At 40.3% G+C, this 14,003-nt stretch overlaps 1 protein-coding gene across 3 annotated transcripts; it reads right to left on the bottom strand.

Moving 5' to 3' along the window:
• Window positions 1–8,271: 8,271 nt before the first annotated feature.
• LOC120597654 (HLA class II histocompatibility antigen, DO alpha chain) lies at window positions 8,272–13,215 on the bottom strand. Of its 3 annotated transcripts, none has more exons than XR_005651427.1 (5): window positions 13,063–13,215; window positions 11,793–12,041; window positions 11,127–11,365; window positions 10,866–10,998; window positions 10,483–10,625 (listed from the first exon to the last, which is right to left on the bottom strand). XR_005651427.1 is itself a non-coding variant. In XM_039856276.1 (5 exons), the coding sequence occupies exons 1-5, from the start codon at window positions 13,142–13,144 to the stop codon at window positions 10,622–10,624; spliced, it is 750 nt and encodes a 249-aa protein (XP_039712210.1). In that variant the 5' UTR covers window positions 13,145–13,215; the 3' UTR covers window positions 10,483–10,621. The 3 variants fall into 3 exon arrangements, 2 of the variants coding, with proteins under 2 accessions (XP_039712209.1, XP_039712210.1); XM_039856276.1 differs by having other exon boundaries at window positions 11,084–11,365; XM_039856275.1 differs by having other exon boundaries at window positions 8,272–10,625; window positions 10,866–11,365.
• Window positions 13,216–14,003: the final 788 nt, after the last annotated feature.

Raw genomic sequence — 14,003 nt, 5'->3', positions numbered from 1 at the left:
CAGTATCATGTTCTTCTATCACTCACTATCTTCAATATTGCTAATAGGCCCCGAAGAACTTCACAGTGATTTAACAAGTGATTTGGCCATGAGAAAAAAAAAAATTGAGTGCAGGAAAGAATGATTAGCAGCTGAGGGAGAAGTTCAGACAGCAGGTCCATGAGTGGGAGTGAGCTTAAAGGCTTAGTAAGGAGTAAGGTTCAAAACAAAATGGAAATGACCCTGTTTCTTCAGAGAAGCTGAGAGAGAAGGAAAAAGCCAGGGAAAGGAAATTGACTTACTGAAGCTCTTGCTAACTGCTAGATATTTTGATGGACACTATTTTGACAGGCAACATTCCTATCACATATATGTTACTACTCCTATTTTAGAGATGAGGAAACTCTAACTTAATGTGCATAAGATCATAGAGCTAGTGAGACAGGATAAGGCTGATTTCAAAGTTTATATTCTTCTATACCAAAAGTTTTTATTATGTTCTAGATATAAGCAAGAAAGGAATTCAGAAGTGAAACTTGGAAAAAATATCCAGATATTGTTAATTCCACCAACCTGAACCAAAGTATAAGGCTGGAGACATGTACACACACACGTGTGCGTGCACACACACACGCACAATTCTCTCTATCTATCTATACCTTTTTAAGTGTAGCTTCTGCCCAAGATTCTACCATGCTGTAGAAAATTATTTTTTTCCACCAAGCCCAACTAATTGCGCTTAGCTGAAGAACTATTAGGAAATGTGAAGACACAAAGAAGGAATGAAACGACCTCATTCCACAAGTACACGTGAAGGAATTCCCAGTGCTTTTGCTGTGTGAAGAGGGAGCAGAATGAGTGGAAATTATTCACTTTGAACTGAATAATGTCTTAATGGTGACTATTATACCTACCATCCCTCCTAACTATCCCTTCAGGTTTGGCTTAGAGACTGAGACCTATATGAAGGACAAGGCCTGAGGAAACCAGGCTGTAGGAGGTTATGGTAAAGGAAATAAGGCTGTGAACAGGTGAGCAGGTCCATTAGAAGAAAGTAGGGTGGAGGGCGATTTCTGGGCTTGTATAATCCCAGAAGGACAAAAAAAGAAGAAGAAAAAAAAAAGGATAACAAAGGTATAAACATTGCAAGGACTTTATAAGATTTTAGAAACTTTACAGCTTCTCCTTTTTTAATATTTTTTAAAATAATTTTGTCTGCTTTCTGATTGGGGTTGACAATAAAATCTCAAACATGGAAAAATGTACATAATTACCATCTTAATATTTTCACCATTAAACTTATTCTTGGTGTTTATGGGATGACTATAGATGGTTTTATAGTAACTTTTGACTCCAGAACATTTTTTTCAAAGGACAAGATATCAGTGAAGCAATTTTAGGACTCCAGGATAAAATAAGACTGAAAAAGTTGCTGGAAAAAATGGTCAAATTTTATGTCTGTATTTAATAACCATGTAATGGAGCAAAATCTTAAAGGCATTACATTATGTTTATTTTATTTTAGTTAAAATGAAAGAACAAAATATTTAAATTATATTTAAATTAAAAAATATCTATTACAGAGAAGTAATTCAATTATTTAATAAGTGGCATACATCAGTTCATGGGTTCAGGATTCCAGTGATCTCTCATTTAATCTCAAGTATGACATAGCTTTACACACACACACACACACACACACACACATTAACAACAACATGTCAAAGAATAATTGAATACCCATAATGTAGATTCAACAACTGTCAAGATTTTGCCATACATGTTTCAACTGTGTAAGTGTGCATATCTGAATTCATTTCAAAAAAAGAACTCATGGCATTTCATTTCTAAATGCTTTAACATAAAGACATCTTGCTACATAACCATAGCACCATAGTCATACTAAATAAAACTGAAAATAATTTTTTAATATCATTGATTACCCAGCCCATATTTAAATTTTTCTATTTGTCCCAAAAATGTCTTTATACTTCTTTCTTCCTCCAAAGATGTTACCAAAGATCATCCACTAAATTTGAATGTAATGTCTCTTAAGTCTCTTCTAATCTCTCCCCACCCTGCCATTTCTTATACTGCCTTTTTGAAGAGCCAAGCCAAGTGTCTTATAGAATATCTCACATTCTAAATTTGTATGATGTTTCTTCATGGTTTTATTTGATGCATTCCTCTATCTAATGTATTTTATGTAAACTAGGACTTTGAACCAAAAGCTTGATTAGATTCACATTAAAGATAGGTGATGCCATGTACATCACTTTTCATCTCCTCAAGAAGCATATGATCGCTGTCTTGTTGTCCCATTATTGATGAGGCCAAATTGATCACTGAATTGAGGTGGTGACAGCCAAGTCTCTCTCTTCTGTAAAGGTATTTTTCTCTGTTGTCAATAGCAAACAATCTGTGGGCATGAGACTTTGGCATGATGTGGCTCTATGGTTCCCCATCATTTGTTCTTCTAATGTTTAATATTTAATATTTAATGATCATATTAAGATGCAAAATGCTGATTTTCTAATTCTATTATTTTGTCTACATTTATTAACTGGCAGCCATCTAAAGTACTTTTCTCATCAATGGAACTATAGTTCCTTCTGAAATATCTGGATATATGTTTGTATTCTTTAAGTACCAATTTTCTGTGTTAAGAATTCTAATATCACAGTCAGTGGTGACAGTATAGTTTTGTCACTGTTGATTGTTTTTTCTTTATTTGATTATTATTAGGAACTCATAGGTTTTTATATGTTCAGTGTGTTTAAGTCGATTATGGTCATTTTTTTTAAGCTCAAATTGTCCCAGATTTGGCCAATGAGAGCCCCATTCAAACTGGCTGCTCTTTTCTTTTGACATGACACTATTAGTCTTTGAACACTTCTTGTTTTCTAAAACAAGCTTGCCTTATATTTTCCTTAACCCAGACCTGAGATTGGTCACTTCTCTAAGAAGCTCCATTTTCTTCTTTTGGAGAGTGGTATTTAGAAACCACAATCTGTGTACTAGGGATGCTCATAGCTGCTGAGATATAATTGCTATCAGGTTCTTTCATTTTCTAGAGTTAGGAGATTGCGTGTGTGTGTGTGTGTAATTGGGTAAAATCAGCATTTGGATATGTCAATTTTAGATATGTCAATTAAGAATATATATATACACATATCATTAGTTAAAACTGACATTTGTTTAATTCAGCTTCTTTTTTCTTTTTTTTATATACTGAAGATCTTGATTCCTAATTATATTACATCAGTAATTACTGATTTGCTTTATCCTATAATATACATAATATAGTTTCAAAATAATATACAATATTACTATTAACTATGACTATTAAAACTACTGAATGACATTTGACTTTTTTGGTAGTTCTTTTTGTCCTTAGAATATATTCTACTAAGACTGTACAGTTATCTTCTAATATTAGTTAAAACAATTATGTTCTCCACGTGGTTCACTTGTTTCTGTTTGTTTTAAATTTTAGGATTTTTGTTTATTTTTTATAAAACTTATAAAGCATTTATATGTTTCAAAAGTCAATATTCACTGTTGCCTCAAGCCCATTTCCTCAACTCTATTCTCGTTTCTCCTCATTTTTATCAATCTCTGGTTTACCTTTCCAGTGTAGCTTTTTGCAAATATATGTCTCCCCTCTTTCTTACCACAAAAGTAGCTCATGTTATATATATTCCTTTGTATCTTGCATTTTCCACTACATTCTAGAGACCCCTCCACATCAGTTCAAAGAGTTCTTCCTCATTCTTTCTATTAACTTTATGTTACTCAATTGTATGGATGTGCTACGGCCTTTTCAACTATTCCACTCCTACTGGATATGTTTCCAATCTTTTGCTATTACAAAAGATGGCACATCAGTCTTAAAAGGCAGATGATTATTTAATGACTGCATACATATGTTTGGAATTTCCTTATACATATTAAAAGATTTTAGAAGAAAAAGAAAAATATTACTTATATTGGTTGGTTTTAATTAAGTTATTAACATTCTTGAGAACACTCCGGTTTCATGTAACGATTTAGGAAACACTAGGTATGCCTCAAGGTGAGTGTGCAGACTAGTAAATTTGACAAATGTAAGATGCTTAGACTACCACTTGGCACATTGAAAGAGCTCACTAAATGAAAGGTAATAATAATAAAAGCAAAAGTATTAGTAACTGCAGAAATTTTAAAAATGTATTTTTCTTTATTTGGGCATTTCATTAAGGAATTTGAGAGCTGAATGGACTACATTTTACTCTCTAGTCAGTCAGTTATTTTAACATTTATTGAGTAACTACCATGTTCTAGGTGTTATGGTAAGAACTTGTACCTGGAGCAGAGCAATAGACTTAAGGCCTGAAGGAAAGGATGAAAGGCAACTGGGAATCCAACCACATCTCAGGAGTGGTATTTACTCTAGGGAGGAGGCAGCAGAAAGTTTCCAGGGGCCGGAAATGCTGGGGAACCCTCTTCTTGGGAAATTCAGTTTTGCTCAGATTTGGAGCCTCTACACGAGGAGGAGTCAAACCACAGATGGAGCCAGATCACAGTTAGTGGCAATGTGTGAAGATGCGGTTTGGGAGAGAAGAGAGGAAGTGACTTTGCTCCTATAAAGGCATAGTCACTTCCTCAAAAGGCTTTCCAGGAGGTTAAAGGAGTAAAGGAAGCCTGAGAGGAGGGGCCCCATTCAAGGAGAAGCATCAATCTATAAAGACAAATAGGGTAATGTGAAAAGAGAGGGACTGGAGATAGGTGGTTTACTTGCTGAAGCTGATCAGAGAAACCTCCCTGAATATTTGCCACCTGAGTTATATATGGATGAAAAGTTAGAGATAGATGTTAAGATCTTGGGAAGGAAAATTCCAAGGAGAGGTAGTGTGACTGTGGCTTAATGAAAGAAGGCAGAGTGGAGGGAAACAAAGTTGGGAAGATGTTCAGGGCCAGTAAGAGCCTTCGCCAGTAAGAAACGTAGAGTATATTCTAAGGGAGAAAGAAAGTCTGAATGAGGGGAGCAACACTAATAATGCAAGTGGGAAAAGTAAAATCTCTTTAGTAATTCCCCAAATTGGTCATTCTTCAGCTTCACCCCATTTCCTGCTGTCAATAAGAAGCCTCAACAGACATTAACTTCCAAAGAGGGCTAAAATATCCTATGTATTTCCTAGTAATGCTGATGTTTGATCCTGCTCATTCTACTTCATGTTTCACAGGCTAGCTTCCATTTGCTTCTGAGTAGTGATGGTACAGTGAAAAGAATTCAAGCTCTAGCATCATACAGACCTTCCCAGCCACCTTCTAGCTCTCTGACCTTGCACAAGTTACATAATTTGAACCCCAGTAAATGAGTATGATTACAATTACCTTGCGGGTTGGTTGCGAGGAAGAAATGAAATAATACATGGTAGCAGATTAATGCTTTTCTTTTTTCTCTTTCTGTACTTAGGTTTGTGATACAGAGCAATGGCAGATGTCACCTCCAAGACCATTCCTCTTCTAGCTTTGAGTTTCCCAAAGCTTGAAGCACTCTTGACATTAAGCCAGGTGTCCCAGACATTATACTAGGGAGAGAGAGAGAGGAATCCCTTTGAGAGTCAGTAAGGCAAGACTCTCCCTAACTGTGGAGGTCACAGTGGTCTGTGGGTCCTAAGACAGCCCTGTTCCCTTGCAGCATCCAAAGCAGGTGGGTAGGCCCTAAGGGAAAAAGGGAAGGTTGCTGTATGGTGTATTTTTGCAGTCCTGCCTACAAGCAGTGCGGATTACTCCTCATCAAAGATTCCCTTGCCCCAGGTATAGAAGCAGCAGAGCTGCCACTTTGAAAGGACAATACAGGTTAAGACCCAAGTATCCTAGGGGTACTCATCTGGAAAGATTCAGGAAGATGGAAAGGGCTTTCCAATGCCTCAGCCCTATGTCAGGGCCTTTGAACAATCATGAAAGAGAAAAGCCCCAGTAATGTCTGAGGTTGAATTTACCACCAGCCTCATGGTGATAGGAGGTAGGTTTTAAGTCCAATTTATGAATATTTAAAGAAACGTACTACATTTTGCTCTTTGTGCACTGTTTTCTTGATTTTGTGAACCAAGATTCAAATCCAATGTACATGAAAAGCATTTACCACACGGCCTGGCACATTGTTCGTGTTCAGTAAACAGTAGCCAATCTTATTAAAACCAGTTGCAGAACAGTGAGAACAGATGGATTTGAAGCAAATAATATCAAATTAAGTAGAATTCTACAAATGTTTTAATGTGTAGTGTGTTCCAGACAATAGGATAGGTGTTAGCAATGTAAGACACGGACGTTCCTTGCCCTAGAGGAGTGACAAAGGAAGACACATACACAATTAACTCTAACACATGGCAGGATGTGGTATGTCCCAGTGGGAGAATGGGCAAAACAGTAGGGGCTTAGATTGGAAAGGCTTCATGGAAGAAGTGAAATTTAATCTGCACCTGGGGAAGGACAGGTAAAGTTTTGGCAGTTTCAGCACAGAGAATAGTATTGCAAAGGCAGAGGGGGTAAACATAGAGTTTTGTGTGACTTAAACATTGACTCTTTTTAGGGGAGCTATTAGGAATAAGGTTAAAATGGTAGATTAGGGGCAGTTTGAGAAGGATCTTTACCCTGTAGGTAATGAAACACCCATAGGAATTTAAAGCTGGAGGAAGAGAAAAAGAAAATATCCTACAAGCATCCAGAGAGAAAAAAACAGCAGATCCCATACAAGTTTCAGGACTCTGAATATTTCTGGCTTCTCAACAGTAACACTGGAAGCCAAGAGAATATCGAGCAAGACCTTAAAAATTCTGTTAGAAATTATTTCCAACCTTGAATTTTATTTCCAATCAAGTGATCATTCAAGTGTAAGAATAGAACAAATACATTTTCTGATATGCAAAGCATGTAAAGTATACCTCATATGCACTCTTTCTCAGGAAGCTAAAAGAGGATGTGCCTCTCTATAATAAAGCAGTAGACTACAAAAGGGTCATTACTGAATGTAAGAAACAGGAGGTCCAACACAGACGACAGGCAAATCCTGACAAGGATGGTGGTGACAGCTGTGTCACTGAGATCAACTAGTTTAGATTGGAGCAGTTTTACCAGTTAAGATGAGAGATTTTTATCTGACAATAAAATTGACAGAATACCTGGTGCATCTGAGAATGTATTGTGAGAATGAATTTTGTACTAATAAATTCGTAATTCATTAATGATAGGCACACATAAAACCAAGCAAAGAGAAAACACAACAATTATTAACTCTAGGAAAAACAAAACGTTGTAAAGGAAAGGAAAAGCGAGCATGGTTTACTCTGTGGTTTGACTGTGAATAGCCTTTCCATGATCATAATAATATAAACACTGAACACCAGCCTAGCCAAAATATCAATATAACTATGTTAAAGGAAGGAGATATGAGAAGGGAGTGTGTGTGTCGTGTGAGGATAAAAAAAAAAAAAATCTAAATCCTCCTCTTCCATAGCGGTAAATAAAGAGATAAAGTTTAAAGCTGAAAAACCATGAAGTAGCAACATAAACATGTTATTTAGAGATAGGAGGAAGGTCAATACCAATAGAATCAGTTTAAAACAGTTGAAAGTTATCCCTCTAGGGTGAAGACATGATAGGAGAGGGGGACCGAGACTGGAATAATTTTTCAGCAAATCTTGTCAAAGTATTTGACTCTTTAAACTATGTATATAACATAACTTTGTTAAAAACTAAAAGAAAGTGTGGATAGGGGCAGCCCGTGCAAAACACTCTTTCAGAGAGAGTGATGGGAGGAGCTCTTGAGGGAGGTTGGGTACAAAACAGAGAAAGGATTGATGTTCTCATTACATGAGAGAGATGACATGTTTATTATCTGTAGTGGGGGAACCCTGCAAAGAGGGAGAGTTTGAAAATACAGAAGAGAACAGGACAAACAAACAGAGACTCATGGACATGGACTATAGACTAGTGGTTACCAGAGGGTAGGGGGAAGTGGGGGAGGTAGATGGGGGTAAAAGGATCAAATATAGGTGTAGGGGGAGGGTGAAGTGGGAAAAGGGGATCAAATATATGGGAGCTGAAGGAAACTGGACTTTGGGTGGTGAACACACAATAGAATTTACAGATGTCAAATTATAATGTACACTTGAAAATTATATAATTGTATTAACCAATGTTATCCCAATAAACTTAATAAAAAAATAAATAAAAATAAAATAAAATAAGAAAAAAAAGAAAATACAGAAGAGTAAGTGACTATCGAAGGTCGATTCTGAAAGAAGGGAGTCAGATCAAGAATGAAGGAGGACAATTTTTTTAATGAGAGACTACTTACTCTGAGACTAGAAAGGGGAAAATGTATGACAGCAGATACATAAATCTAAAAGATGTGGAATTGTTCCTAGAAGTTCCACTGACTTCTGGGTAATATGTGTATAGTGAAAAAAAAAAGTACACTTCTGGTCCAAAAAAAGACAATTTAATGACTTTATAAAACATTAAGACAGAGATCAGAGAAATGTCTGATCTCTGACCTAATGCAAGGATGCATCAAGTTCACTTTTAAGCAAAAGATCAGCAGAGATCAGGGCACATTGCAGACAAGACATATCTTGTGGTGTCTTCTGAGAACCAATCCATTCTTCTTTGAGAACGACCTGACTCTTCACATTAGAGGTGGGTGCTCAGCAGCCATGTTTGTATCTTGAGATCTTGTCCTCCTGGTCACAATATTTTGGACTGGGATGGACACCTGCCCCAAGTTTGACGAGTCATTTATTTTTCCAAGAATTTAAATTGTGACTGGGAGACATAGTCTCTGTGTGTGGCTAGAGCTGAGCTGATTCAAACAAACAAACAAACAAACAAACAAACAAACAAAACCTCAAGAGCTGTAGGGTGGGCATGTTAGCTGAAAAGGACAGTCCACACAGAGAGAGAAATATGACTGATATATCTAGCATGCAGAGAAATCTAGAGAACACAGACAGAACAGCATAGAGAGAGCAAGAGGGGCTCTCTAGCTTCTGCTGGCTTTTCAGTCCTGAGTTCTGTTTCCTGTGAAGCCTGGCTAAAACACATGCTTGGGTTCTGGGCACCACTTCTGTGTCTTTATTGTAAACACATTCTCCTTTTGGCTATGATCATTCTAAGGGGGTTTCTGTTACTGGCAAACAAAACCTTGACTAGAAGGAGCCCCTCCACTTCTATTAGAGTCTTGATTTTTCCCAACTTATTCTCTCTTAGGAAGTCCACAGAGTCCTCATAATGTCTTGGTGTCTTTCTTTTTCAGGAGCAAATGCTCACAATTCAAACCCCATCTTGCTCCTACTTGTATCTTGCTGAACTTCTTTCTATGCTCTAAAAGACCCAGGTTCTCCAGACAGCCTTCCTGGACCACCTCAGACCACAGGGGCTCTCTCTTCCAATGATGGCCAATAGGACTAGACTGTCAGAGGATCCCAGTTACCAGACCACAGCCTAGGCCCAGGATGGCTGCATCAGCATCATCTAGAACTTACCAAAAAGTTACAAACTCCATGTCCCCACTCCTCCCATCCCTGAGAGTCTAATTCAATAGATCTGGGTGAAGCCTGTACTTTTTAAAAGGCTCCCAAGTGATTCTTCTATGTTCCTTCAGGTTTGAAAAACGCTTAATGTATAATACTAATTTCATACTTGACATAAACTAGTTTGTATGGTTACTTATCTCTTTGAGTGTATTTTAAATTTTGTTCACAGTAAATCAAAATCTTCCATGCCACATATTTAGAGAGCATTCAGGTGGATCTCTCTTAGACCACCCCTCCTACCAGGTGCCTTACAGATATACTCTCCTACCCTCCTAACAGATATGATTGATCCCAAGCCTCAGACCACTCTTTTTCATGCATAGGACTCTAGGGAATGTAGAAAAAGAAGAAAACATTGTAGATTATGGCTAGGCACCAATGGCCTCTTCATTACAGAGTAAATATAAACAAGAGTGGAATACTCATGAACCTTTTCTCTCCCATTGCCCTCAATACTGTTATTTGTTGTAGAGAGTTGCAATGAACAGGTTACTCTGCATCCCTTTCAGGGAAAATCTGAACTCAGGAAGCAAATTTCTTGAAGTCCTTGTGTAATAGCCCATTCACAAGTAACACAATGGGCCCTGAATTGATGAGTCAAATGGAGCAAGACATAGATGGAAGAGCCTGAGGATAACTGCCAATCTCCCGTATGAGGTGGTCATGCTCTAAGGTCATCAACCAGAATCCCCTCTTCCAAGTCCCAGCATCCCTCACACCCTGAGAGGACTGGCCAAGAAATGGTAAAAAGGATACAGTGCAAACACCACTAATAAATTTACTGCTGCTAGCCAGAGCTTTGGGTATAGCAAGAAAATGTGCATGCATGTGTGTGGGGCGGGGGGGAGGAGAGTGTTGCTAGTGCTAGTTGGTGCCTCACAAGTCCTGATGTGAGTACTGGGACCAAGAAGGAGACCTATAGGACAGAGGTTGGTCCCATTCAAAGTCAGCACAGTGGGGATGTACCGCATAGATTGTGGCACTGAGCATGCAGGGGCTGCCAGAAACTTGCCAGGAATCCGTAGGATGTCTCCCACAATTTGTTTCTCTCAGAAGGGTCATTACCTAAAGGAGCAAAATTCACGTGACCAAGGTTATTCAAGCTCACAATTCTGGGATTCTATCTCTGACTGCCACCTCCCCAAAACCTCACCCCTTCACCTCACCTCTGCTCTTCCATTCCTTGCCCACTCCTTGGCTGTATCACCCTTCCCTGCCCATATCTCCCCACAGAATTTCTGATTCTTTACTCTCCTCCTGTTCAGAGACATCACTTTTCTCCCCTAGATCCCGGAGCCTCTGCACCTGGGGACGCTGTGCAAGCATGTGCTTGTGATGATGAGGACAGTGCCCACGAGGAAGCCCATCAGGCCAGTGGCCAGGCCCAGGGCACAGACCAGGGTGTCTGTAGTGTCTGGCAGCAGAGGCACCTGCGGCTCTGGAAGAGAAAGGGGTACAGCAAAGGATTCTAGAGTAAAGGAAACACAGGACTGAGAAGAGTGGGCTGGGAGAGGGCTCCATACCCCAGTGCCTGAGGAGCGGCTCATCCAGGCCCCAGTGCTCCACCTGGCAGTCATAGAAGTCATCTGCTGAGGGCACGAAGGTCAGGTAGTGGAACTTGCGGAACAAATGATCGGGCTGGGAATAGAAGCTGGTCTGAGCCACCCCCTCGGTGATTGTTTGACCATTGCGTAGCCAGGTGATATTGATCACAGGGGGGAAGATGTTGTCCACGATGCAGATGAGGACGTTGGGCTGGCCCAGCTCCACTCGAGACTTGGGGAGTACAGTCACCCTTGGAGGCACTAGGAGAAATAAGGCCCTGAATCCCAAAGGATCATCCCTGCAGCTGGGCCTTATAATGTCTGAGACTGAGGGACATTTCCTCCTATTTAGCTGTCTGCATGCAGTTAACCGCTGGGATGGTAATGACTAGGGCAGAAGCAGGAGGACAGAGGGAGAAGAGACTGAGGAGTGCAGTGTGGCACCAAGGGCTCCTGCATTTGACAGGTCCCTGAAGGGGAGTCCAAGTGGGAGGGGTCTTTCCTCAAAAAGAAAGGGGATGCTGAAGGGGTCTGGAAAGGTCTAGAGCCTCCCGGGAAAGAAAGGGATTGAGCACCACAGTAACAGATTCTGAGAACGGTGTGCAGAGCAGATAGAGAGGTGGGGAAGGCTTCTCTGGGCCTCCCCTGACTGACCGAGGAGGAGAGGGTCAGAGGAAGGGCCAGGTACCGTTGGTGGCTCTGGTGTGGTTGGAGCGTTCCACCAAGATGTCCAGATGGGCTTTGATCATCGCAATGCTGGCCAGCCCATTCTGCGGGTCAAAGTGAGTCAAGTCGCCAAACTCAGGCAGACGCCACACAGCCTCCCTCTTCTTCAGCTCCACAGAGAACAGCTGTTCCCCATCAAACTCATGCGTGAACTGACCTGAGGCATCATAGGACTGGTAGAAGGCTGGTCCATAGGAGCCCATGTGGTCAGCTGGTTGGATGAGTTCAGGGTCAGGGAGAGAGAGAAAATGTATCAGTCTCATCCATGACAAATGCTATTTTGAGTCTCTGAGCCTGTGCCCCATGCTGAGTCCTAAGAGGGCAGAATCCTGTTCTGACCTGAGCTGATCCTTGGAGAGTAAAAGGGCTGATAAGGGATGGAGGGGAGAGAACAGAGGGAAACAAGCAGATGCCCAACACACTCACCAGCACTAATACAGAGGTGCAACCTGGCATACCAGGTTGGGAAGAGATGAGGCTGCCTAAAATCATGCTTGGGATTCCCAGGATTAAACTGTGGCTATGACCATTTGCTCTAACTGTGCTCTCAGGTCCTGTGTGTGAGATGAGGGTGTGCGGGGTGGGGTGATGAGAAAATAATTAGAGATAGGCACATAAGATGGAGCTTTGGGCACAGAGAGGCAATGTGGGTAGGTGTGAGAGAAAACAGGCGATGGCTGGCAGGAATAAGATTTGTGATACAGAGACCAAAGTGATAGGAAAAGGCAGCCCAAGATATTGCTGAGAACACTGGAATAGGCATTAGAAATTCAAGTCCCATCTCTTCCATCTCAGAGCATTATGGTTGAGCATGTCTCTTCCCATGAATGAAGCTCAGTTTTCACTTCCAGAGCAGGATAAGACAGATAAACAGGTAACTAGTGACATGGTGATGAATACTGCAGTAGAACTGGACTCGAATGGGTATACTCCAAGTCAGAAATCAGGGTGCTGGGGGGCAGCAGGATGGACCTTTGGGTCTCAGAAAGGAAGAAGGAACTAGGGAGGCGCCTAAACCTGAAAAGGCCTGAGCAGAACACTGGCACAGCTGGACTGAGCTGCACCTGTATTTTAGGTCCAGAACAGACAAGAGAGAGGGATTAGGGATCTCTTGGTAAAGGAAGTTGCCCATCAATCAAAGAGAGAAAGGAACAATTTATGCTCAGTACTATCTTTCACATAAGCCAACACCCTAAATCTCCTCTTTTCATCCAGTCACTCCCAGCACTCACCCTTGATGGCCCCAGCTTCCTGGGGGCTCAGGAACGCCATCAAGGTGTGGAGTCCCAGGACCAGCCCCCCACTGAAGACCATTGCCTTCTGGTGCTTTAACAAAATAAGTCTCAGTCGCTGTCAGGGGTAAAAGAACAAAGAAGACGTAAAGAGGAAGAAAACAGATTCTAGGATGGAGCAGATGCCTGCTGTATTCAGCCAATCAGAGAAATTCTCTGAGTTAATGTGGCTGTTGCCAGGCAAAGAAGTAAAGAGCCTGGGTGAGAAGATGGAAGACTTCTCTGGGCCCAAGTACACCAGGGAGGCTTGGTCCACAGGAGAGTCAGAAGGAAGTTTCTGTTTGGGGAAATAGAAGGGGTTTACATCAACTCTTACTCCATCCTTCAAGAAGGCACCCTCTGAAGAGGGAGGAAAGGCCACCAGGCCACTAGGCCACTAGGCTCGAACAAATCCTCTCTCAGTCTTGATCTGTGGCATAGAGAATGATACTATCCCTACAAGTTTATGCAGACAATTTGGAATTAAAATATAAATTTTACTAAGAAACTTGGTAAATCGTGGAAAGCTCATGATAGAGAATGTTGCTTCTTCAGTAGCAATTGGGTATTGAGTGTTTTTTGTTTCAAAATACATGAGGATTTTTTTTAATGTGTGGTGGGTTTTTTTCGTCATTAACTTCTAATTTAATTGCACTATAACCCAAGAATTTTGTTAGTATGATGTATCTTAGAAATTTATTGAAACTTACTTTGTGGTTTGGAATGTGGTCAATATTTGTAAATGTTTCACCTGTGCTCTGATTTTGAATGCAGAATTTTGTAAATGTTTCTTGGATCGAGTGTGTTGATTTTGTCATTTCAATCTATTGTATCTATTTTTAGACTGACCTATAAATATTTAAGAGTAATGTGTTTAAAGCACCAGCTATACTGTTTATTTT

Source organism: Pteropus medius, unplaced genomic scaffold (assembly GCF_902729225.1).
Source record: "Pteropus medius unplaced genomic scaffold, Ma_sr-lr_union100, whole genome shotgun sequence".
Taxonomy (NCBI): Eukaryota; Metazoa; Chordata; class Mammalia; order Chiroptera; family Pteropodidae; genus Pteropus; species Pteropus medius.
This window is presented reverse-complemented; position numbering and strand designations above follow the sequence as displayed.

Bases quoted from the DNA above. Each gene is read 5' to 3' on its own strand.
- LOC120597654 (XM_039856275.1), bottom strand. From the start codon at position 13,144: ATGGTCTTCAGTGGGGGGCTGGTCCTGGGACTCCACACCTTGATGGCG. The intron at 12,042-13,062 runs GTGAGTGCTGGG...TCATCCAACCAG, and splicing joins GGAAGCTGGGGCCATCAAGG to CTGACCACATGGGCTCCTAT. The intron at 10,626-10,865 runs GTGCAGAGGCTC...TTGCTCCTTTAG, and splicing joins TGCTTGCACAGCGTCCCCAG to GTAATGACCCTTCTGAGAGA.